Source organism: Laetiporus sulphureus, assembly GCF_001632365.1.
Source record: "Laetiporus sulphureus 93-53 unplaced genomic scaffold LAESUscaffold_3, whole genome shotgun sequence".
NCBI lineage: Eukaryota > Fungi > Basidiomycota > Agaricomycetes > Polyporales > Laetiporaceae > Laetiporus > Laetiporus sulphureus.
In genome coordinates, this window is record NW_024468512.1 from 24078 (window position 1) to 48044 (window position 23967).

General features: G+C 51.9%; 7 protein-coding genes across 7 annotated transcripts; 5 read left to right on the forward strand and 2 right to left on the reverse strand.

Moving 5' to 3' along the window:
• The first annotated feature begins 904 nt into the window (after positions 1-904).
• LAESUDRAFT_720288 (OPT oligopeptide transporter) lies at positions 905-5352 on the forward strand. Its single transcript, XM_040907788.1, has 37 exons — positions 905-1030; positions 1085-1238; positions 1296-1341; positions 1404-1467; positions 1528-1594; positions 1671-1779; positions 1830-1862; positions 1916-1928; positions 1985-1996; positions 2052-2187; positions 2249-2296; positions 2356-2416; positions 2481-2512; positions 2711-2753; positions 2809-2875; positions 2956-3027; positions 3096-3118; positions 3174-3219; positions 3277-3289; positions 3346-3381; positions 3438-3452; positions 3507-3534; positions 3599-3682; positions 3738-3813; positions 3871-3952; positions 4012-4022; positions 4073-4124; positions 4179-4222; positions 4282-4342; positions 4395-4427; positions 4491-4625; positions 4691-4809; positions 4864-4890; positions 4946-4975; positions 5030-5073; positions 5135-5162; positions 5222-5352. The coding sequence occupies exons 1-37, from the start codon at positions 974-976 to the stop codon at positions 5252-5254; spliced, it is 2034 nt and encodes a 677-aa protein (XP_040768849.1). The 5' UTR covers positions 905-973; the 3' UTR covers positions 5255-5352.
• Positions 5353-5602: 250 nt separating this feature from the next.
• Positions 5603-10973, forward strand: LAESUDRAFT_642494 (uncharacterized protein; the record flags this gene model as incomplete). Its single annotated transcript, XM_040903731.1, has 8 exons — positions 5603-5954; positions 6535-6584; positions 6654-6905; positions 6955-7639; positions 7697-7737; positions 7787-9878; positions 9941-10397; positions 10454-10973. 8 exons carry the CDS (start codon positions 5603-5605, stop codon positions 10971-10973), a joined length of 4449 nt encoding a protein of 1482 aa, XP_040768850.1.
• Positions 10974-14271: 3298 nt separating this feature from the next.
• Positions 14272-15503, reverse strand: LAESUDRAFT_734077 (uncharacterized protein; the record flags this gene model as incomplete). Its single annotated transcript, XM_040910478.1, has 5 exons — positions 14272-14892; positions 14947-15075; positions 15134-15279; positions 15336-15402; positions 15456-15503. 5 exons carry the CDS (start codon positions 15501-15503, stop codon positions 14272-14274), a joined length of 1011 nt encoding a protein of 336 aa, XP_040768851.1.
• A 790-nt stretch (positions 15504-16293) lies between these two features.
• Positions 16294-17127, forward strand: LAESUDRAFT_720293 (uncharacterized protein). The gene is made up of 3 exons (XM_040907789.1): positions 16294-16549; positions 16602-16669; positions 16720-17127. The coding sequence occupies exons 1-2, from the start codon at positions 16380-16382 to the stop codon at positions 16642-16644; spliced, it is 213 nt and encodes a 70-aa protein (XP_040768852.1). The 5' UTR covers positions 16294-16379; the 3' UTR covers positions 16645-16669; positions 16720-17127.
• Positions 16938-18569, reverse strand: LAESUDRAFT_720294 (cell division control protein 42). Its single transcript, XM_040907790.1, has 7 exons — positions 18452-18569; positions 18281-18392; positions 18035-18119; positions 17916-17972; positions 17784-17856; positions 17368-17702; positions 16938-17313 (listed from the first exon to the last, which is right to left on the reverse strand). Exons 3-7 carry the CDS (start codon positions 18080-18082, stop codon positions 17251-17253), a joined length of 576 nt encoding a protein of 191 aa, XP_040768853.1. The 5' UTR covers positions 18083-18119; positions 18281-18392; positions 18452-18569; the 3' UTR covers positions 16938-17250.
• Positions 18570-18847: 278 nt separating this feature from the next.
• On the forward strand, positions 18848-20014 carry LAESUDRAFT_670767 (DUF1077-domain-containing protein). The gene is made up of 5 exons (XM_040905443.1): positions 18848-18920; positions 18975-19023; positions 19088-19307; positions 19373-19554; positions 19614-20014. Exons 1-5 carry the CDS (start codon positions 18895-18897, stop codon positions 19635-19637), a joined length of 501 nt encoding a protein of 166 aa, XP_040768854.1. The 5' UTR covers positions 18848-18894; the 3' UTR covers positions 19638-20014.
• A 780-nt stretch (positions 20015-20794) lies between these two features.
• On the forward strand, positions 20795-23147 carry LAESUDRAFT_710723 (uncharacterized protein; the record flags this gene model as incomplete). The annotated part of the gene is made up of 11 exons (XM_040906791.1): positions 20795-20860; positions 20918-20950; positions 21016-21047; positions 21107-21297; positions 21350-21365; positions 21675-21929; positions 22028-22233; positions 22358-22445; positions 22491-22820; positions 22919-22952; positions 23031-23147. 11 exons carry the CDS (start codon positions 20795-20797, stop codon positions 23145-23147), a joined length of 1368 nt encoding a protein of 455 aa, XP_040768855.1.
• Positions 23148-23967: the final 820 nt, after the last annotated feature.

The window sequence follows — 23967 nt, forward strand, 5'->3', positions numbered from 1 at the left end:
TCAGGTCTCTTCGACGGCGCGTCGGTCTACAAACGTGCTGAGCGCCAACCCTGCTCAGTTGCTCTGAAATGTCACGTCGGTGTATTGAACTTCAAGTTTTTCTTTTCTGTCAACGGCGAACTCTTCAAGGAGAGAGAGGCTATTTCTGTCGTTCTCAGCAAATGACAGCATCACTGTATAGATCAGGCACCTCAAGATAACAGCTGTTGAGGGGTCTGAATGCAATTTAGGTCGTGTGCGTAAATTTAGCAGCGGTGGGTTCAGTATAGCTACTCGTTCCTAAGGACTTGTCTTATCGCCGCTCTCAGATAGAAGCAGTATGAGGGTGTGCCTTGACGCGAACACCATGCTCACGGTTCCTATTCGGAGGGTACACCCGACGCAACCATAGCCCACGGTCCCAGTACCATATCTCACCACAATCGGTAAGCCTCGCGTGCTCACGAAGAGTTCACCGCGTGTCTGCTAAGCTAGCTCGCCATTGACCTTACTCACCCAGAGCGATCTGTTCCCACCGGACGGATATTGGGATATCGCCTTCTCGTATCGATGTAAACTTGGAGTGAGGAAGCGTGTGGAACGTGAAGATATGGTCCTTCATATAGCTTGAGGGACGATCTCCTGCGCTCTCCGTCAGCTGGTTCCCAGCTCTCCTCTGTCACGATTCTTGCTCGTGTGCGCTGAGCTAGCCATGACACGCAATGACCCGGAACTTGCACCCATCGAGGCGCGAAACATCGTCAACGCACTCGAGCCTTCGATTCACGACGGCGATGCGAAGGCTGAGTATGCATTGAACGGGAAGGATGAGAAACATACTTCACTGTCCAGTGGAAGCCTGGATGTATATGAGGTGGAAGAACAACTATACGACGAGCACGGGAAAGACAAGGTGCTCGAGACGGCCGAGGACTTCAGTCGGGCGCTGGTCAGCAGTGAGGACGATCCTAACCTGCCTATCCACACTTTCCGAATGTGGCTCACTGGCGTGGGCCTGGCCGTTTTCGGTGCCGTGTTGGGCATGCTATTCGTAAGCTTACTATCTGTCTTTATATTCTTGCGCATGGTGCTAACCTTCCAACAGCAATTCCGCCCACAAGTTATCAGTGTCTCAGCTTTGTTCCTGCAGCTACTCGCATATATGCTTGGCCGTGTCTTTGAGGCCGTGATCCCAGGCCCCGGTAGTCGATGGAACAATGGAAACAGGTTCTGGAGGTTCATGAATCCTGGACCGTTCAGTACGCACCGTTCGCTTTCTCTAGAAAGACAGTTGATCGACGGTCGATGCTGTCTAGATATCAAGGAGCACGTCGCGGCACAGATTTTAGCCAACACCGCTGCGTAGGTGCCATCTATTCGTGTGATCACAGAATTTATCCCAACTGACTTACCGAATGCTGCAGCGCCGCTGCTCAAGCGTGTTTCGTATTCGCTTCTGACGATCTATTCTATGGCATCACCATTAACGTACGTCTGCTTCCGATCTAGTTGTCCTGATTATCTCTACAGTTACGAAATCATTAACAGCCGGGCGACGCCATCTTTACGCTTCTCGCTTCACAGTTGATTGGGTATGGGTTCGCGGGGATGTTCCGTAAGTAACACCCTGCTCGACTCGAATAGCGAACTGTCTAGTGCTTACCACGCGAATGCCCCATATGCGAATACAGGCGCATTCTTAGTGTACCCCACGGTCATGCTCTATCCGAGCGATCTGATTTATGTGAACTTGTTCGATGTGTTGCATCGATCGAAGGGACAGATGTTGCAAGGAAAGAGGCAGGTGAAATATTTGCGAAACAAGGGCCTCATTCTGAACGAAACGGCAGGTTCCGGTTCTTCTGGATTATGACATTCTTGATGTGAGTGGTTTACTTTCGCAGCTTTCACTTTTCAGCACTAATCGTGGCTGGAGATTCGTCTATGAGGTCAGTCCTTTAATTGAGGCAGTCAGCGTCTTCTAAATTTCCTCTCTCTGTATCAGTGGTTCCCAGAGGTTTGTTCTCTTTTCGACCTGATATTCAGACAAGCTGCTTCACTTTCTGCGGCAGTACATCGCACCCCTACTCGGCTCCTTCAACATCGTCTGCCTGTGCGCGCGCAACTCGGACTGGGTGTCATACATCTTTGGTGGTGCCGAAGCCAACGAGGGTATGGGCATGATGGGTTTCGGGTTGGATTGGGCAAGTGCGTAACTCTTTCTTCAGAAAATCTACAGGTTGGAAACGTAGTACTGTTGTGTTGGCAGATATCACGAGTGCACCCTTCTATCAGCCGTTGTCGACACAAATTTCAAGTGAGTGCTCGTCCATCGCCATTAATGCTGCGATAGCCTATCAAAAATGCGCATCATAGCATATGTCGGATGGGCGATAAACTATGTCCTCCTACCAGCTATCTTTGCTGCAAATGTTTGGTACGGTGTTTATTCTTGGCTTTTTTGGAGGGTGCCACGATCGCTGAAATGTCGGAGTATCCAGGCATTCACAGAACTTCCCGTTCATCTCTCAGGTTGGCTTGCTTTCTCAGCATGTGGGAGTACTCACTGAGCTCATTATCATCCGTGATGATGTGATGACATCTAGAACTTGTGCGTGGAAGGATTCTACAGTCTGAGTTGGGCTTGTTCATTTGGCTGACTTAACATCTTAGGTTTTGTGAGCACCGCCCGCCATCGCGATGCGCAAGCAGACTGAACTGTGATATGCAGTCGAGAATGGCACTATCTACGACCAGACATTGATTTTGAATGCGTACGCAAAGGCACTTGAGAACGTTCTGATACGTTCCTCATTGACTTGTGATTAGGGACCAGAGTTTGAACAAGACGGCGTACGCTATTGTCGGCCAGCCCTGGCAGAGCGGCTCTACTGTTGTGAGTATGGACGACATAGTGCCACTACTATATAGGTTTATTGGTTGACAAATGTCGCGGATGTACGCGTTTGCGAACAGATCTACAATCTAGGCCTGAACCTGTCCATCGGCGCAACTTTTGTGCATATCGGCCTATGGCACGGGAGGGAGGTGCGGTAGTCTTCAAATCAACATGACTTTGATGTAGTGAACCCTGACGGCTTTATTGATTCCAACAGCTGTGGTCTGCGTTCCTAGATTAGTATGCTTTCGCCCATACCAAATATCGCCGACGGTTGGCTAAATCGATTTTGCAGTTTGCAAGGCAAGCCAGTGGCAGATCTGCACTACAAGAAGATGCATGTAAGTACTGAGCCGGTGACTCGTGTCTAACGATTTGATGAGACTATTCTGTGCTAGATCTATAAGGAAGGTAAGCAACACAGTTCTCGACAAGCCTATGACACATCCAAACCTATTTTCTTTTAGTTCCCATGTGGTGGTATGGGGCACTTACGCTGGGAGGTACGCGCTGTGCAAAACAATATGACATTCTTTCTGACGGAAGGAGCGACCTGTAGCATTCATCACTGCTAGTACGCCTCGCTATTCTGAATTTCCTTTCATACGCATCTCATCGCGATACTCAGTGGTTTGCGCGTACACTGAACACTCTGGGTGCGTATTCCTGATATCAAGGGCTTCGAGAGGCACTGACTTTGATTGTTCATGGCATGCACAGGTTGCCTTGGTGGGCGCTCATCATTGCCCTCCTGTTCGCTGCGATGGTTCTGCCTTTCTACGGAGCGATGTGGGCGGTAGCTGCGTACGTTCTCGCAAACCCATCGACTATCATTCATGCTGACAATCGAGTCACACAGGTGGACCCCTGGGATTACTAATCTCTTCCAAATCTTCGCGTCGGCATTGATCCCTGGATCATCTCAGGCGAATATGGTATGTGTCTTCATGTGAATATCTCTGAAGCATAGACCTCATGCTGATTTCTCGTAGTATTTCGAGCTATATTCAAGCCAGTCGCTCGTGCAAGCTGCGAGTATGCTGGGCGATCTTAAGTTAGGACAATATACCAAGCGTCAGTAATCCTAATTGAATGTATGTCACGCGTGGGAGCTGACTAGCATATCATTACAGTCCCTCCTAGAGTACGTACCGCAACAGTCTTCCTGGCTCAGCAGCATTCACAATCGCACAGGTCACTTTTGTCGTGCAGATTGCCGGAACAGTAGTTGGGGCTCTCTTGAACTGTGAATGTGTTTGCTCAGATGAGGGCTGGTCGAGGTCTAATGGCGGTTCGACAGATGTGATTATGCAGACTGTCGTGAAGAATGAAAGGACAATTCTGGTGCGATAAATACAGTCTAACAACCTGAGCGAGCAGGAAGTCTGACTTTGGCGGTGTAGCTGAGTGACGAAGGCACTCGTGTGTGGAGTGGGCAGCAGATCCAGTCCTACAATGCGAATGGTAAACATTCTCCAATTTGCGTTGATCAGCTGCAGACTGACATTCATCACAGCCGTGCTTTGGGGTGCTCTCGGCAAGGAGGTTTGTAAGTGTTAGCGAGCACCGAAAGCGAGCGTGCCGGATTGCAGACTCAATTTTCTTATACCAGACGGTCCTCACGGCCCCTACTTCATTGTCCCTCTTGGCATCGTGATTGGGCTGGCTTTGCCTGTCATCCCATATGTCCTATACAAGAAGTATCATTGGTCTTGGTTGACTCAAGTCAACATGGCGGTGCTATCCGGTGCGTAGGATCTCAATATAGACACTCGACCTCGGAAGCACTGACACTCCAACTTGATCTCGCAGCATGCATCGGTGATCTTGCCGGTGGTACAAACGGCTATATCAATACGTGGATGGTCATTGGCCTCACGTCTCACTTTTACATCCGGAAATATCGGGCTGGATGGTTTAGGAAGTACAATGTGAGTCCGCTAATGGCGTGCCTGAAGTTCTGTGGCTGAGATGGTATTCTCTAGTACCTCTTCGGTGCAGCTGTGGACGGAGTATGCATCATATGTAGTTCAGTTAGATCGATACTGATCCATCATCAACCATCAGGGCGCTCAAATTTTCGTCTTCATATTCTCGGTAAGTAGTTCGTCTTATGATCCGACGTCCTCACACGCGATTGACATGCGATAGTTCGCTCTTGCGGGAGCCGGAGGAGTCACCGTAGCATTCCCGACGTACGTGTCCTGGTTCAGTACATCGATAAGGCTGAGCGCTGACTTACTGGGGATACCGCAGCTGGGCCCTGAACCCTATTGGCAATGCTGTAAGTGAACCTCCTCTTTGAGAGTGATCCCATTCCCTGACCCTGATCTTCGATGTCAGGATTACTGCAAGGTGACTGAGCAAGAGGGCTAGGTTGCACGGCTTTGTAGGCCTAACATCGAAGAATTTGTGGTAGAACCTGATAGATTGTGTTATTTTGCGCTCATTCTAAGGATTTCTATGAAATATAACTGAATACAGTTCGATGAGAATCATGAGATAGTTATGTGTTGCTGGATTAATAGCCGAAATTGATCGGTCATTATGTAAGGATGTGGCCGGCGTCGAAAGTTGCAAGTCCGCCGTTTGGAGTGTTGAACGCAGAGGCTCGTGAAGTAGGACACACGCAGCTCTTCGCTGTACATGACCAACGTTTCCGAGTTCCTTCTTCCATCCGGTCTCTCTATCTAAAAACTGTTGTCTGCTCTGCTACTGACCGACATGCCTGTGACCTTAGAGGACGTCAGCGACGTCTTGCTACCGCGTCGATACCAGGAGGAGATCTTCTCGCGAGCCCAAGGCAGCAATGTCATAGCAGCCCTCGACACTGGAACAGGCAAGACATATATCAGCACTCTGCTGATAAAATGGATTGCCGCGAGGGACGCGGGACTGAGCAAGATCATCGTATTTCTGGTGCCGAAGGTGGCCCTCGTTGAGCAGCAAGGGGATTTCATCGCAAAGCAGACACCATTACGCGTCACCAAATGCTGTGGTGCTACGGCTATTGATTTGACAGATAGAGTCGGATGGAAGAAGGAACTCGAGAGTACGGACGTTCTTGTTTTGACAGGTGCGTTTGCGTATTGAGATACTCCATTGACGATGCTATACGCGCCTCCCTATTGTGAATGAGCCACCTTTTTTTCGGAGACAAACGCGTCCAGACCCAGATCTTCTTCTGTACAGTGTATGGCGAGGGTTCCCTGGACGAAAGCATTTCAGAAGAGGTTATGCCATTAAATGTTCGAATGTTTTGCTTGGCTGCTGTCATTTACATATGTGGTTTAGTCAAGCTGGACATTCGGTCATGCCGACACAGGTAGACTTATACTATGTGGGTCCGCCTCGTGCACGCGGAAAGCCCACGTTCTCAGACTTAACCTTTTGACGATCTGATAGAAATCCTTTCATATAACTGTCATGCATGGCGGATGTGTGGCGAAGTCAATGTCTCGCCTTACTGGTAACAGACCTGCAGGCTCACGGCATTGACCACCGTACAATGCAATCGGCTGCCAGGCAGGGCGAGATTAGTAAATGACTAGTCACAATCGCACCGTGCAGCTCATTCGCTCAATGGGAAGAGCGCATATAGCAGCATCGTCTCAGTGTTCGCTCCTTGTACGGTCCTGTGCTAACTTCGAGTGTAGCACAAATATTCCTGAACATCCTCACACACTCCCATTGGAGCCTCGAGAAGGTGTGTTTGAGGACTAATTTCTGATCTTTAAGATCTGCTTTGATTTGGCTAAACATGCAACGTTGCTAGGTCTCACTAATGGTCTTCGATGAATGTCATCATACGCGGAAGAACCACGCATACAATGGCATAATGCGCGAGTATTTCCAATTACCGGTCGAAAAGCGGCCAAAAGTGTTCGGTATGACGGCGTCGCCGATCTGGAATCCGAGGGATGCAGTCGAGTCGCTCGCGACCTTGGAAAGGAATCTTGACGCGAAAGTCATCGCGGTCCGTCAGCACGTCGATGAGCTCATGGGCCATGCACCGAAACCTGAGGAGGTGAGGTACACTCTGCTGCATGGGAGGTATTCGCTGACACCGTGGCCAGTTGATGCACGAATACCCACCACCGCTCGATATCTACCCAGCATACCCCAATCAGACGCTATGGGCTCGGTTGAACTTGGAAGGTCTTCCCCCAGAGATAGACATACCTGTCGAGAAGATCAAGACGCGATACGACGTGACGTACGCAAGCCTGGGCCCGTACGGTGCTGAGTTGTTCCTCTACATGGACATCAAGCAGCGGATCGCGCAGATGGTGCACCGCTCGAGTGCCTTTGATATCGACTACATTTCGATCATGTACGACCCGGAAGGCGACATAGCGATGCATACATCGCTGCCGCCGATGCAGCTTCCTCTCGAAGTGCAGGAGCTGCAAGAAGCGCTGAATGATCACAAGCAATATTTCGAGGATGAGGATGACCCTGATTCGCTGCCCACGATGGTGCATCTGAAGTGGTGCTCACCGAAAGTCCGGGAGTTGATCGATATCTTGTTCGCGCACTATACGTCCACGTTCCAGGGCATCGTGTTTGTGGAGCAGCGCCATGTCGCCGCATGTCTGGCGAAGATGCTGTCCCGTGTCCCGCAGCTCAGCCATCTCATCCGAAGCAGGCAGCTGATCGGACACGGGGCGGCAAGTCTTGCGAAAACACAGATGAAAGGTATGGTGCTGAGAACCCAGCAAGACATTGTGAAAATGTTTCGTGAACGAGAGATTAATCTCTGTGGGTGAAATCTGTGCACGAGCGTGTGCTCTTCTTGCTGAAGATGTTGCATCATAGTAATCGCTACTTCTGTTGCTGAGGAAGGGCTGGACTTCCCGGTGAGTTCCTATCAAGCGTTTGCTGATACCAGGGCTCAACGTATGCTAGGCATGCGATCTCGTCATTCGGTTCGATCCAATCCAACATATGGTTGGCTACCTTCAGTCTCGTGGAAGAGCTCGACATCGGACTTCCAAGTTCGTCATCATGGTACAGCAAGGACATGCAGCCCACATGGAGCGCTATCGAGCCTTCTCCGAGATCGAGCCACAGCTCCGCGAGGTGTATCAGGAGCGCGACGCCGAGAAGGAACCAGGAGAGATAGACGATGAGCCGGATGACCCAGTCGACATTGCCGAGCGAGAACGATACGTCGTGCCCCACACCGGTGCTGTGCTGACCTATAACAGCGCGATCAGCCTCCTCAATCACTTATGTTCGCTTATACCGCACGATAAATTCACGCCCGTACATCTTCCCAAGTACTCCGGAGATTTCACCTCCACGCTTCAGCTCCCTTCGAGTCTCCCATTGCCACAAGAGGGCTTAAATTATGTCGGTCCTACGAAGCACTCAAAGAAAGAGGCGAAGCGGGCCGTTGCCTTCATGGCTGTCAAACGACTGCACTTACTGAACGTCTTCGACGATTATCTCCTTCCGACACAGAGCAGGAATAGCGAAATGAATGAAGACGGGGACGGAAGACCTATACCAGACGCCAGCAAGGTCCCTGACATGATGCAGGTACAGGTTCGAGATCCATGGACGCGGGCACAAACACTGTATTTGCACGTTGTGTACCTCGATGGGCGCCGGACGGCTGGTCTGATCACGGGCACGGTGCTGCCTAGCGTAGAGTTGGTATGTCGCGGAACGTACGTCTCGACGAACGAAATACAACGAGTCAGGTTTGATTCAAGGGAGGAGTGGAGGCAGCGCAGAGTGTTGGAAGACTACATGAGAATGGGGCTCTGGTGGTCCGTCACCGGAAGAGGGATTACTCTTCCGCTGACGTGCTACCTAGTTCCAATCACTCATACGCTGCAGATTGACTGGGATGCCATTGAACGGGCGGTCATTAATCCGTACGGCATATCTGATTGGTCGAGCATCAACGAGGAGGACTATTTCCATACGTTGGTTATGTGTGTCAAGGAACCGGGTCGTCCACTGCTTCTTCGCACAATCCGCACTGACATCACGCCACAATCGGTTCCTCCCGAGGGCTCCAGGGAAGGTGGTTTCCCCACATACAGGGATTATTGGCTGCACAGGTTTACTCGAAAAGGCATTCTCCCTGAGATCCCTGAAGATGGGCCATGCCTGGAAGCGCAGCTTTGGCTCAGGCACACGTCCTGCTCCTACTCTTTGGACAACGGAGCCGATGACCAGTTGTCGCAGTCCACAGTTCCTTTGGCTATGCTATATCCTCTTTCGCTGTGCCGCCGCGCGGAGATCTCGGAGGACATTTACTTCACATTCCATGTTCTGCCTGAGCTGTGTCATCGAATCACAGACGTGTACCGTGCTCGTGCGGCTCGAGCAGAACTGTGTCTTCCACCAATTGCTGACGACCTCCTCATTCAAGCCCTCACATTGCCGAGCACACATGCAACCTTCAACAACCAACGCCTGGAGACCCTCGGAGACTCTGTACTCAAACTCGCTAATGTCGTCCATCTCTACAACAAGTATCCCCATAGGCATGAAGGTCAATTGGACACGCTCCGCCGCAGCTCGGTCTCTAACCGGACGCTTCTTTCCCGGGCGAAAGAACATACGCTGGAAAGGTATCTCACAAGCGAGCCACAGAGCGTACGAACGTGGAGATATACTATGCCTCCCGATCTTGATCCCTGGACATTAACACCGCACAGATCTGCTCTTAGATCGTTCCCTCGCCGCAGCTTGCAAGATTGCATGGAAGCAATCTTGGGAGCAAGCTATTCCACCGGAGGGATGAACATGGCTCTGCGAGCAGGAACTGCGCTAGGTCTTAGCTTTGGAGGACCCCTGTCATGGAACGCTCGATATTTAAACTCCCTCCCCGAGGAGCCTGTATCTAAACTCTTCACGGGATTGCAAGAAGCTCTCGGCTACCAATTTCGTTGTGGCACCCTGCTGCTTGAGGCCGCGACCCATCCCTCGTTCGGATCCAATGAGACGTCGTCTTACCAGCGGCTGGAGTTCCTCGGCGACGGTAAGTATCAAGTAGCATCGGAACTATCTTAACATGATCATACTTATATTGCGTGTCCACAGCACTGCTCGATCTGGTTGTGATCAAATACCTATATGATAAATTCCCTAAGGCCAATTCTGGCCAGCTATCTTGGGCTCGTTCGCGTGCGGTGTGCGGACCAACGCAGGCCTCGATCGCAGTCAGACGTCTCGGATTGCACAAGTTGCTTTTGGTCAACAACGTGGAGCTGAGCGTTGCCATTAGCCGATACGTGCCTGCTCTGGAGGGACTGACAAGCAAGGAGGTTGTACGCAACGCTTGGAAGCACGACCCTCCCAAGGCCATCTGTGACGTTTTCGAGAGCGTCATGGGCGCTGTGTTGGTTGATTCTAACTACAACCTCGAACTTGCCATTAGCGTCGCGGAAAACATTATGTCAGACCTGCTTGAGGTCCTGACGCCAGATTTACCCAGAGATCCCATATCTGAGTTGATGGTGTGGGTCGCGAGAGCAGGATGCAAAAAGATTCGCTTCCGGTTCGTCACTCTCATCGGCATGACAATGTTATGGCTAACCAGAATCACCCCCATAGAAAACATCAGAGCCGGCCAGAGACGAAGAAGAACGATGGTATCAGTATTCTGATGCATGAGCAAACTGTAGTCGGCCCTGTCATCGCACATAACCTCTCCCTCGCAAAGGGTCTCGCGTCCGAACGCGCACGTGTCGTCCTCGCAGACCCCAACTCACCATATTGCCTATCCAAGATTTGTGATTGTGGAAAAGAAGACTCGACAACACAAGCAACTGACGAGAGTGACAGCAGCGAGCTCGACGACGAGACTACGCAGGGCTTCGCGATGCTCGCCCACATTGTCAAGGAGGAGCTGGAAGGCTCGAGCGAATATCAGCAGGCTATAGATGAAGACACATCCAGCCAAAGCGAGGACGACATGCTGGAGGAGCTAGAGGTGGAGGATATGATGCAAGTTGATGACATTTCCTTACTTTCCCTGGATGCTATGGATGACAGTCAGCATCACGCCGAGTATGTGTTGGACCCAAGTGTTGCACCAGTGACAGCCAGCCATTCCCCTCCCACGATTGACTGACTCTCGAGCCTGGTGTCAGCACACCTGGTGCCCCAGGACATCACACTGACCAGGATGTTCTGAGATGCTACCTGTGATGTCTGTGCCAATCCATCAATGCCTTTCATCTCTATTTGCACAAACATGACGGATGGTATCTCGGAACACCCTGGTCAGCATGATGTCCTAGGGCACCGGGTGTGCTGACACTGGGCTTGACTCTCTCCTTCATATGGCTTGTCACATTTGGAAGCCTTGGGAACACAAGACCTCGGCAAGAAGCAAACTGTACTCCAGAGAATAACATCTGTGTCATGATTTCTGTTCCGTCCTGTAAGACAATAGCACATGTCGTTGAGTTGTATTCTGTGCTGTCCACATGCATGTACAGAATTCATATAGCCCTTCCCGACCGAATCTTTTGTTCTAGCTACGACTGCTTTGCGTGCAACAGACTGGAAGTGTCTTGTACAATATTGCTACGTTGCATTGGTTTCGCCAGGCTACATCTATGCATCTTCTTCCGGATCTATGCAGCTATCCTTTGTATCTGAGAGTCTCGAGCTCGTTATCAATTTAAGGCCAGTGCATCGTCAGCCCTCTCTTTTGTTGCACGGCGAGACCGTGGAGATATCTGTTATGACCGACTCCTTATGCGTTAATGCAGGGCATTTATTCGTCGCTGCATGCGGTGTGCTTCGCTGACGATGATCAAATGTGTTATTTTGGCGAAAATGCTTTGCATTTTCTTGCGTGACGATGGGTCATAGACAGAAATTCGACTTGCACCGCACCGTCGAAGACTAACTCGAGAGGGTAAATGGGACTTTTGAAATAGAACGGCATGCAATGGAAGGCCGGAGCTCACGAGGCTATGGCCACTTCCAAGCGTCAAGGACACAGGACGAAAGTTCGGATCATGCCTTGTGGGCAGAGTTGGCAACGCGAATGATACGAGTTTCTGCTTGAACCTGAACCTGCTGAAGATTATGAACATAGCTGACCCTTACGCTGGTGGATAAGCTGGCAGTACCGATGGCGGTGGGGTCAATGCAGAATTTCTCAATTTCAGATTGACAATGACCACGGGTCTTTCGGGTTGCATAGAAAGACTAGAGCGCGAATGGACGATCAAGTGGATGCACCGCTCTCGAGCCATGACAGGCATAGTGAGCAACGGCTCTGTGACAGGTACAAACTCGAGAAGCGCCGGCTGTCGCCGGCAGCGAGAGCGACCAACCTATGGTGCAGATTCCGGCGGATATGTGCCGGCGGATTCCGCCGGATTTCTACCTCGGAAGTAAGGTGGCTCACCGGCAATTTCTTGTAACCTACATATGTTTTGGAATGTCTAGCACGAAATCCTGTAACAAGGTCACTCACCAGCAATCTTTGGTGATGTAGATACATTTCTGAATTGCTAGCATGAAATCCTGGTAGGTCACTGGCAATTTCTGCTAAACTAGATATGCTGTAGCATGAAATCCTGGTAGTAAGGTAGCTCACCTGCAATTTCTGGTGACTTAGACATGTTTTTATATTTCTACCATGAAGTCCTTGTAGCTCACTGGCAATTTCTGGCAATCTAAGACACATTCTTGAATTTCTAGCATGAACTCCCAGCACCAAAGTAGCTCACCAGCAAACTCTGGTAACACAGACATGTTTTTGAATTTTTGGTGAATCTGACAGATTGCTGGATTTGTACAGCGAAATCCATTAATGTTACCAGAAATTGCTGGTGAGCTACCTTGCTTCCAGAATTTCATGTGTAGATTACAAGAATTTACCATCAAGCCACCTTGCTTAGCGAGTTTCATGGTAGAAGCCCGTCAACAGCAGATTTCAGTCTGTAGGCATGTTGAAGAAGTACTGTGCATTATTGATGCTGCTTCTCAAAAGATGGCCTAGATTACCTGCAATTGCTGGTGGGCTATCAGAATTTCATGGTAGAAAGACTGTCTAGGTTACCTGCAATTGCTGGTGGGCTATAAGGATTTCATGGTAGAAAGACTGCCTAGGTTACCTGCAATTGCTGGTGAGCTACAAAGATTTTTATGATAGAAATCCAGAAACACATAGCATACCAGAAATTGCTGGTAAGCTATGAGGATTTTATGCTAGAAATCCAGAAACATGTCTAGCATACCAGAAACTGCTGGTGAGCTATGAGGATTTCGTGAAAGAAATTCAAAAATGTGTCTAGGTCACCAGAAATTGCTGGTGAGCTACCTTGAAAAATGTATTTAGGTCACCAACCACTGCAGGTGAGCTACCAGGATTTCATGCTAGCAATTCAGAAATGTATCTACATCACCAAAGATTGCTGGTGAGTGACCTTGTTACAGGATTTCGTGCTAGACATTCCAAAACATATGTAGGTTACAAGAAATTGCCGGTGAGCCACCTTACTTCCGAGGTAGAAATCCGGCGGAATCCGCCGGCAGATTCCGCCGGAATCTTCATCCGGCAGCAGACCTTGCGACAGACAGCCTCAAAGGCGAAGGATGACGTGAGCGAACGAAAAAGGCAAGATACAAACACAGCCAAACAATGCACCAAAATCCGCGTTACATTTGTGCCCTGGGAGTAACCTTGCTGTCGCAAGGTAATTAGCATGCGGGAGGACAGGGGAGGACACACCTCATCGAGGCCTTGTGATAGCGACGAAGTCACAACATTGAGGCATATTCACGGAACCGTCCGCTGTCTAACGAAAAAAGGGAAACCGGTACCGTAGACCCGTTTCACGCAAAAGTATCATGTGGAAGAACACGAGGTTGCTGTGTCCCTGAGACCAATTCGGTAGGACGCTGATCCGGGTTTACGATCTCGTATCATCAACATTAAGAGGTAGATTGTCATTCGTGTGTGCAATCCGCGGGAGCTGAGCTCCACTGTGCGAAGAGGCAATGTAAAACGTCTATCGTCCGGACACATATCGTCGATGTGTCAAATGATACCAGTCATGTCTGGTGGTATTAGGCAAGTAGGTGACGAACGAATGAAGGTTGGTGGACTGTATCGATTGCCATGCGATCTCGAACGCACGTTCCTTTCCATGGACGTTGAGTGGGGATAAAGACATCGGCGCGGGGCAGAGCCTGTTCCCCTTCTCAATGTCGGCAGGGTGTCTAAGCACGAAAGCAAGCCTCTCACGGCCTCCTGTACCGAGCATCACCATCACTGATGACTAACAAAGTATTCTTGCACAGCTCACCGTACTTCAAAAGCACAGAGTCCAACCGTGGATAAGATTCAAACTATGACTACGACATGATCAAACAGTGCACAATATGGCGAAGACGCACCCAACACCTCAACCCATGTACTGCTGCTGTGGTACCCCAGGAGGCGGAGGCGGCATCATCGACGGGACCATCCCTGGCATGCCTTGCGGCATACCCTGCGGCATACCCTGCGGCATCGGAGGCATGCCCTGTGGGATGAATCCTGCAGGCGGAGGGGGTATATAGCCAGGAGTGTACATGGGCATGTTCTGCGGTGGTGGAGGCATGCCCATAGGCATGACCGGCGGGGGCATCTGCATCGGCATCCCTGACGGAATGACCGTCTGCTGAGGCGTGAATCCTGGAGGTGGTGGAGGCTGCGCTGCGAGAGCACCTGCGAACTGGCCTTGATACGGGCCCTGGAAGCCGGGCATAGGTGGGCGAGCGCCGAAGGCCATTGGAGCGGGAGGCGGCCGTGCGGCGACAGGAAGGGCATTATTTTTCCGGGCCTGTGCGGCGAGGAGGCGCTCGGCGGGCGTGCCGTGCCTTTCGCCCTTGCCCTCCTTCTTGAAGGCATATTGGACGGCGATAGCCTTATTCATCAAGAACTGGCCATTCATAGCCTCGACAGCGGCGTCAGACGATTCGAAGTCTGTATAGGACACGAAGCCATAGCCCTTGGACTTGCCGGTGCTGGGATCGCGAGCGATCTAGTGCCTTATGATCAGTATGAGCCAAGCCAGGGAAACGGACATAGAACGTGCCTTCGCGGTCGTCGCCATCACACCAAATGCGCTGAATGTGTCGTATAAAAGCCGCTCGTCGACGTTCTCGTCCAAGTTCCCGATGAAGAGGTTTGCGCCCACGTCCAATTGCTTCTTGTCCGAGGAAGCCTGAAAAGTAGAGTGGGTTTGAAATACTAGACAGGTGGACAACAGGTGGTCCACGAACCTTATTGACCCTAATGGGCTTTCCCCATAGCTTGATTTGGTTCATAATTTTACAAGCGTATTCCGCATCCTCCTCTGTCAAAAACTCACAGAAACCGTAGCCTTGGTGTGCCATGGAAATGCGGTCTTTTGGGAGATGGACATTAACTGAAAGGAATACCATAGTTAATATCGAGCTGACTGACAGCACAATGAGTGCTCACCAACTGGCCCTGCTTGCAACATCAACTCCCAAATGAGCGCGTCCGAGCACCGCTCATCCAGATTTCCCTGCGAACTCTTCAGTAACAGCAAGACACACGAAAACGGGCGCATATACTCACGAGGTAGACAGTGGCCTCTTGGTTTCTGTCATCTTGTGGTCGAGACATGGTAGTAGCAGTTCAAGTTCAAGCGTAATCCTTGTCGATTTGTTTACGCAACTTTGTCATGTGGCGATTGCCAAATCCGGGTTGTGGCCTCGGGCCGTCTTTAGCTCGAGTCCTTCTCCACTGCAATCCGCAGCCAGGCGGCATTTTGTGTTCTAACGAAGAGTCCCCACTTTTTTTCCTCTTCCATGAATTCATGGAAAGCTCCATAGTGGATGCCACAGCCGCCATATCAGAACCGCAGTTTTTTCTGAGTGCTTCTTGATGCCCCGTGGACGTTGAACGACGGCCATCGTGCACACATATGGTGGTCACCATACCCGCCCTACCCGAGCTAGAAAACTGATAGAAGACGCACGGCGGTGTGTCCCCTGATTTCTGACAGCCATGGCCATTAGACGGGAAACTGCCAGCCCAAAACTGAATTATATCAAGACTCAAGAGCGCTGCGATAACGGAGAGAAGAACCGGACAGCGTGTGGTATCCATCCTGAAGAGAAGAGATCCCCTTAACAGGAATGGCCCAGCACGCTCGATGTTTATGATCTTCCGCAAGTCCAGCGCCATCGAGCGCACTGTACCCCCCATTTCACCGGCACTTCTGCCGTGCTGCGGTGCTTACGCCTTCCAAACCCGCTTAATCCTGCTGGGACCCGCGCATTTTACTTCAGTAGCAACCCGTTCGAAACACGCACATTGGCCAAGTTCGACGTCATGGCGCTAGTACAGCGCGCTTTTTTCCGCTTCTTCTCGCTTCCGCCCGGCCGTTCAACGTTGCCTCGAGGGACGTAGTAAAGTTCAAAAGATGCGGTATAAAGGCACGCCAGCCGTGCAGAACGCACGGTCAGAGTAGCACCCCTGTCCGCTCATCATTGCGCCATGCAGAGCCGCATTCTTCTTGTGCTCCTCGTCCTCGCGCTCGCCTTTATCGCGGCAGCCAGTCCCATCCCGGATGAGGGCACGTTGGTGAAGAAGACTCTCAAGCAGTATCAAATGAAGCGTAGGGATGGCTCTCTCCCTGTGAAACGTCAGGATGGAAAGCCATCAAAGTGAGAGTCTCTGTTTCACTACACCGTGCATTTACTGAGACCCTCTCTCCAGGAAGTGGTTCGCTCCTGTGGCTACCGGTGTTCCTTCCGATTAGTTTCACATCTACGTCTAAGCTGCTAGTACGTCTCCTCGGCGTCTTCGGTGGTCGATGACTGACGTTCTAGTATAGCCTTGCTCAGCTACCTGTATGCTTGCTTTACATTCGTTCGGACCATTACCTTTAGAGCCATTCTGTATTCTGATCCATAGACAGTTCGCTATCAGTAGTACGTCACGATCTACGAGCCCTTGGCGGATCAGTCACCGCCTTATGTCTCTCTCACCCTGTTCTTGTTGACGAATTGAATGCTCTACGTATATGATATCCGATGACAAACATGAAGTTGAGGAGGCACCGCGCGACTCATTTCCAACTCACGGGTATTAGATACCCCCTGAACCCAATTGAGAACTATATGTAGTACACAAGTATAAAATCAACAGGAAACCGGACTTCGGAGTAGCGCTATCGCCGCTCAACAAATCCTAACGAGGTGAAGTCAAAGGCGAAGGATCAAGGAACAGGCAGGGGGCAGGATGTGCGTATTTGAGTTGAGCAGCAATGAAGGAGCGAATAGGAGAAGTATATCAGATCGTAACGCGCGAGAGGCGAAGGATCGTAAAAGATGAGGATCCGACGTAGTCGGCCGGGTTGGTCGTCTTAGACGATGACACATTTATGCCTCTTCTTGACGACAGGTGGCTCAAGCGCAGCGACAATCGCCTGAGAGCGATTCAGCAAGGGACACGAAAAGTACACGGGGGACAGCCAGCTCACCTCATCGAAGACGTTCTTCAAACCCTTCTGCGTGAGAGCCGAGCACTCCACATACTTAACCGCACCAAGTTCCCGGGCAAGTCGCTCACCCTGCTCAGCTGTGATCGGTCTCTGCTTCTGCCTGGCAAGCTTCTCGAGGACCTGAGGGTCATCCCGCAGATCGATCTGCGTGCCAACGATAAGGCACGGCACGCCCGGACAGTGGTGGTGGACTTCAGGGAACCACTTCTCCTTCACGTTCTCGAACGACGCTGGCGATGTGACACTGAAGCAGACGAGGAACACGTCCGTCTGTGGGTATGATAGTGGTCGCAGGCGGTCGTAATCCTCCTGACCTGCGGGGAGCGACGCAGTGCGGATGGGCGGGCGCAGCCAAGTTCAATTAGCGGTTACATCACGAGAAAAGTCGGGCGTACCAGCCGTATCGAACAATCCCAGCGTGTAGGGGTCATCTCCGATCATAACTGTCACCGCATAGTTGTCGAAAACCTTCCGGAAGAACAGCTTCAACGGGCGCCTCCCACAGCAGCTCGCAAGACAGTACGCACGGTTGGCACATATTCACTTGGGAACTTATTCGTGGTGTATGAGATCAACAAACAGGTCTGCGGTGCATGGTCAGCGGGCTCGCTGTCACCTCCCGTGCAGGAAAGAACGCCAGACGCACCTTGCCGACCGCACCATCTCCCACCACCACGCACTTGATTGTCTGCATGATCCTCCCAAAGGTCTATCGCTGCGAGCGAGTCGTGCTGGAGAACGCAAACCGACATTAGCACACAGGTCCACTGCAGTGCGATCGCAATCCGTCTTGGGGCGCATGCAAGCTCTTGCGTCAGAAGCCGACGTGTAATCTGAGGCATAGATTGTGCGCGCCGTCGCGTGGCACAAGACAGAGCGAGCAGCACCTCACCTTTCTGGATGCACGGGTCGGAAAGAAGTACGAACAGCCGTAGAAAATCAAGAAGAATACCCCCGGAGAGATTCTATCTGCGGAATGAACCAGAGCGCGGTCTCAGACCAACCTGCGCGCGTGTGTGCGATTATTGTGCAGGTCGCAGGGACGGCTGGCGGGGTGACGAACCTGTGGTAACGCGAGAGCGGGCGGCGGTGCGACGGCGATGTTGTCGACGGCAGCCACGACGAGCAGGATGGGCGAGTTAGCGATTGCCAGGCTGCCTTGAGGAGTCCTGACAACTGTTGACCGTGTCACCGCCCTTTCTGGAACGCCTGCCCTGAACAGAGGCCGCCACATGCCTTATCCGGACTTACATAACAAATGACATAAATTCCTTCTATTCGTCAAAGAGGAACGATTTCTCGCTCTAGCCAAGTACTGCAGTCGCCGACGATCATGCACGCAAACCCGGGGCTTTGTGTGGCCGCACCGCTGACTGGGATATTTATTCGGGATCCATCTCGAAATGCACTGGGATAATTGACGCGTTCACGCCACAACCGTTGGCGCCCGTACGTTAGCGCGACCGCGGTCTCCCGACGCGTCGCTGTCTGCCACAGTACTCGACCATGTCCACATCCGTAGAGTCATCAAAGTGAGCAGAATTTTGTATTTACTCCCGCTAGCCTAACGGGATTATCTTAATCAGATGGAAACACCTCCCTCCGCCACCAGGATTCAGCGCTACGAGCTCTTCAGTATGTCCACATCCATCTTCCAAGAATGACACGATTTACCCGTAAAGACTCATGACCGCTGCAGTCGAAAGCTCCGAGCAAGTCCTCTACAGTAGCGGCAAAGTCGTCTTATGAGACGCTGAAGACCAAACGAGCATGGGACCTCGCGATCGCGCCCGCAAAGTCGCTCCCGATGCAGGCGTTCATGCTGTACATGTCGGGCGGCGGCGTGCAGATATTCAGCATGGGCATCGTGTTCATGTTGCTGAGCAGTCCGTTCAAGAACCTCGCTGGGATTAACATGGGTGCGCATACATGTTCGTGGGAGTTCTGCGTGGCTCATGCATCATGCATCGATGAAATATCACAGCATTCGCGCCCTTTGCACCGAGCTCTTCGGACCCAAAATCCTTCTCGACACTCGTGCTGCAGAAGCTTGCATACCTGCTTTGCAACCTCCTCACTCTCGCGCTCGGACTGTGGAAGTGCCGCTCGATGGGCTTGCTTCCGACCGGAACCGGAGACTGGCTCGCATTCGAGACGAGAGGACAGGTGCGTGGATCTGCCATATGCAGCACTTTGACCTATGACTGATCCGTTGAAACTCATAGCCCCCGGATATTGCTTTGATATGATCGATCCTGCTGAGGCCGTATCTCGGTTCTAGAGTTAGTTTTTTGTGGAAAGGACTCGTCCTGGTGCTGGTATTGTTCCATTGTTTTGTAGTAGCTAATTGTCACAGTTCCTGCTTCTAAGTATCACGTCAAGGCTATATTCAGCATCAAGTCCGTCTCACCACTCTGTCAGGCATCGTGCTACAGCCTAAGATCGTGGAAGTCGCTATATTCAGAAAACTTCCCTCCCATCATCGTCATCGGCACTTCAATGCATGCGATACTGTTCCAATGTGCATGCACACTTGGACCCACATAAGCCAGCACTCCACCCATGTCCTCCATCCCTGGCGAGCTTCTTGCCATGCGTCTGCTTCCATGTAATCATGCGCGGTCTCAGGAACTCTCACCCAATTGTTAGAAATTTCGTGCAACGCTATTTGATATTGTTGCCATCTCTCACAAACGTTCGCGGCATGCGCGATATGAAACGGAGTCTTCACTACGGCTGAGCATTCAGTCTCACAGATGACTGCTATCTCGTGTTCTTCCATTAGTCATGACCTCACCATTGCTCAACGAGGCGGGACCCCGTAGCCCGCTAATCTCTCCCCGTACTCACAATAGGACACATTGGTGCCGCCGACTGTCGGAACTGTTTCAGATGTGCGCGTTGGCCGCCGCAGTTCGATCAATACGCGCCACCAGGTCGGTCTGATGTGGCGGTATTGAATGGCGGCTATTTGGAACGAACTTTGCTTTGGTCCGAAATGGAAGAGCATCGCACCATGATACATGACGTCCTACAATTGGGCCCCTGAGCCTGGCTCTTCGTTCATCATTTGTAACAACCAACTTTATGGTCAAAAGACTCGTGCAGGCGGAGAGCAAGCGACGGAACAAAAAACGGAAGCAAAGTTCGGTGTGAAGACCGAGGCACGGTACTCACGAGATTGTATTGGGTGATTGGAGCCCAGGGTTAGGTGACGGGAATGTAACGGCAGCTGTCCCCATCGCAGCCGCCACATGCAAACAGCTGTCTCGTGGAGGCTTATCTTCAGCCCGCACATAAAAGCGCTCCAGGACCTCCATCGCCACCATTCGTCCACTTCTTTGCCTATTGTCTACCCCACCTATTGTCTGGTCTACCGAATATATAGCCTGCACATCCGCCCGCCATGAACACCAAGTACCTTTCCGTACTTTTCCTCTCCATCCTCGTCGGCCTCGTGTCTGCGAGCCCGGTCAGTACCTGCTCCCGCCCAGTTTCCTGCATCGACTGACCTGCCGCCCTTCCCTAGGCTCCTGCTCCTGCTGAGAAGCGCCTTGAAAAGGTATGTGCACATCCAAGCAAACCTCCTCCCCGCGGAAGTCGTGCTTATCTGTGGTCTCCGCACAGCGCCAGGGCGACGGCTCGGGCCCCGGCAGCTGGTAAACATCCACATCCACCACCACACGCGTGTATCTGTCCATATGCTCGGTACGCACAGCCATCCCCGCGCGCCCGTCCACCAGGCAACTGACTGTCCACGCAGGATACCCCCACATCCCATTCTCGAAGCTCCTCTTCGTACCATTTCTTCTCGGACCTCGCTTGGATCAGGCTGCGGTGGCGTGGCGAGGGATAGCGCCAGTTCTTGTTGGAATCCTCCGCGTCAGCCTGCAGTATCGCTCCGGAGCTGTATGTGTAGCCGTCTTGCTTGCAATGCAAATGTGATATTGTGCACTGCGAGCATTTGGCGTGATTCGGTGCGTAAGAGGGCTCGAGAGAGAGTATAGAGCGTATCAAGATGCTTCAAGCTGCGCAGCGATGTTGAACGCCCAGAGGCATTGCTGCATCTGCGCACTGCCTCTGCTGCCCGTCATCTGCCCCTTCACCCACTCCTTCCCCATTGGCTTGATCAGCGCCTTCCTCGCGAACCCACGCAGATTCACATTTCTTGCTGTGCTCGTTGCCATGTTCGTCGACCGTACGTGCACCTGTTATCGGTCAACCTGCCATGCTATGCAGAGCAGAGGACACGACGGGACGCACTGACGCCTGACGACGGCGCTCAGCTACTCGCTTTCCGTCTCTGACATGCGCCACGCCGAGTCGTCTATCATCGCGAGCACAAGGTTTGCCGAGAGTAGCAGGCGGTCACGCGTGCGCAGCTGTCCGCCTCCATTTTCGTTGTTCGCGGCTCTTTCTTGTGGCGTCTTCTCGTCCTTGCGAGGCGGACATGCGGGCGCTGATCAGCGAGAGGAAGAACGACACGCAGCCGGCGATGACGATGAGCGCGAAGCGAGGAGAGGCTTCTCCCCAGAACCATGGTATGGAGGCGAAAAGATATCGCAGTTCGGGCTTGGCTGCTGGCTGATCACGCTAGATCCTGCTTCATCGGACTGAAGCTGAGACGAGGCTCCCAGAGGAGACGGGAGTGGTTGCACAGTGGAGGAACTGCCGTCGCGCGCGTCGGCTGCGCTGTGGATAGATCGCCCGCGAGATCGACCACTGCTGCCCTGGCACAAACATCGTGCTCGTTCACGACGTACGTGTGCCGTGCGGGGGAGATAAAGACGGAGGCGGGGCTTAGAGGCTCGTGCGAGGAGGATGCGGAGCGGTGTGGGGAGGCGGGTGCGGTGTAGGCGGTGTAGTATCGCGATGCGGCGGCGATGCCTCTTACGAGAAGGAAAATGGAAGAGTCAACGGCGTGACTAAATGCGCGTAGTCGTATCAGACTCGCAACGCGTGCACGTAGTCAGACACACGCAACTCACGAGCGACGCCGTGCTCGTCACCCACTCCTGCTTCTCTGGCGTAATCGCACGCACGCACGCTGCTCACCGGTATGTGCGTCGTACATGTCCGACGGAAGCTCCGAACACCACCAGGCCAATGTCATTCTCGTCACTTGCAAGCGCCGGGTCTTCCGTAATGCTGTGGGACCTCGCCGACGAGCTCGCCTTTGGACTCATCCATCACGACAAACCGGCCACGGAAGTCGACCTTACTGGATGCTTGGCCGGGTGGGGCATTGGGCAGTTGAGGAGGATGGGTATATGCGCCCTGGGTGGTGTCCCAGACGAAGTAGGCGTGCTGCCCGAGGATTTGGTCAATGTCTCGATAGTATCCGCGCGGTTCGAACCATCGAGGGTGACTGTCAAGATAGAAAGATACGCACGCGACGCGACGTGTTCTGCGAGCTGGACATTGTGCTCGAGGTATGCGGAGACACTCCCAGGCGCGACAAAGTGCGAAACCGGGCGAGCTGATCTGGGTCGACCCGGCCCTGTATATCGTTAAGGCGGGGCATCGATAGACTGAGCGTCCGGGGGGAGGCGCTGTCGAAAATGGTAAGAAGTATGCATCGAATGAGTCGATGGTGACGCATTGCAGAGCAAAGGCCCGGATGAGTTGGCGACTGGCGTCAGAGGGTCACGTTGGGAGGTTCGAGTAGGGTGAAAATCGACGATCCAGCGATTGGCAACCTAGGCATTGCCGACAAGAGGCAGCAGTATCCTGAAGGCAAAATGCTCGGTGTCGGATGAAAGAGACGTGGTGAAGCCGAAAGCCAAGTGCAGAAGCCTGCGTGCCAGCCGGATCGCGCCGCCTACGCCATCATTACAGTACACCTGCTCATAATGCATTCCCTCATAGTGCATAACACCTCATAATACATAGCTCCATGTAGGCACGGAGTTGGTGCCCGCCAAATTATGCATGAGATCTCATACCGCATAATGCATACCCAAAACACGGCATTATGCGTTATGATATCGTGAGAATAATGCCTAACTAGGAAATTTCATGTGCATTGAAGGTTATACAGGATGCATAACACCATTTTTGTCCAGTAATTATGTTCATAAATTATGTTTATGTCCAGATTTGGGGGTACAAAACCAGGTTTGTCGCAAAAAAGTAGTAACAATTTGGTGAAATGTGAGACTTATTTTGTGTGCGTGATAGCCCTACCTTGGGAAGTCACGCATAGTCACACAATGTCACACTATGTGACAGCCCGGTAATGCATACTACCTCATAATGCATAGCCAAACCTGGGCACCGACATTATGCATTATGAGCAGGTGTACTGTACGTGCTTCGCGTCACATCAGCACTGCAGACTTCGCTGTCAGAAACAATGACACGCCGAATTGCGAAGTTCAGCATTAACGGTACCTTACATGACCCAGGAATCAAATTCGAACCCCCTCCTACAGCACCAACTTCGAACTGGAAATTTCTCCGGCATCTCCTTCAAACCTGAACACCTCCTCAAGGTCCTACACAACCTGAGCTCAAATCTTTCATAATTAACATTGTTCTCACCAACCACCACGGCTTCTCCCCTGCACTCCCCTCTGC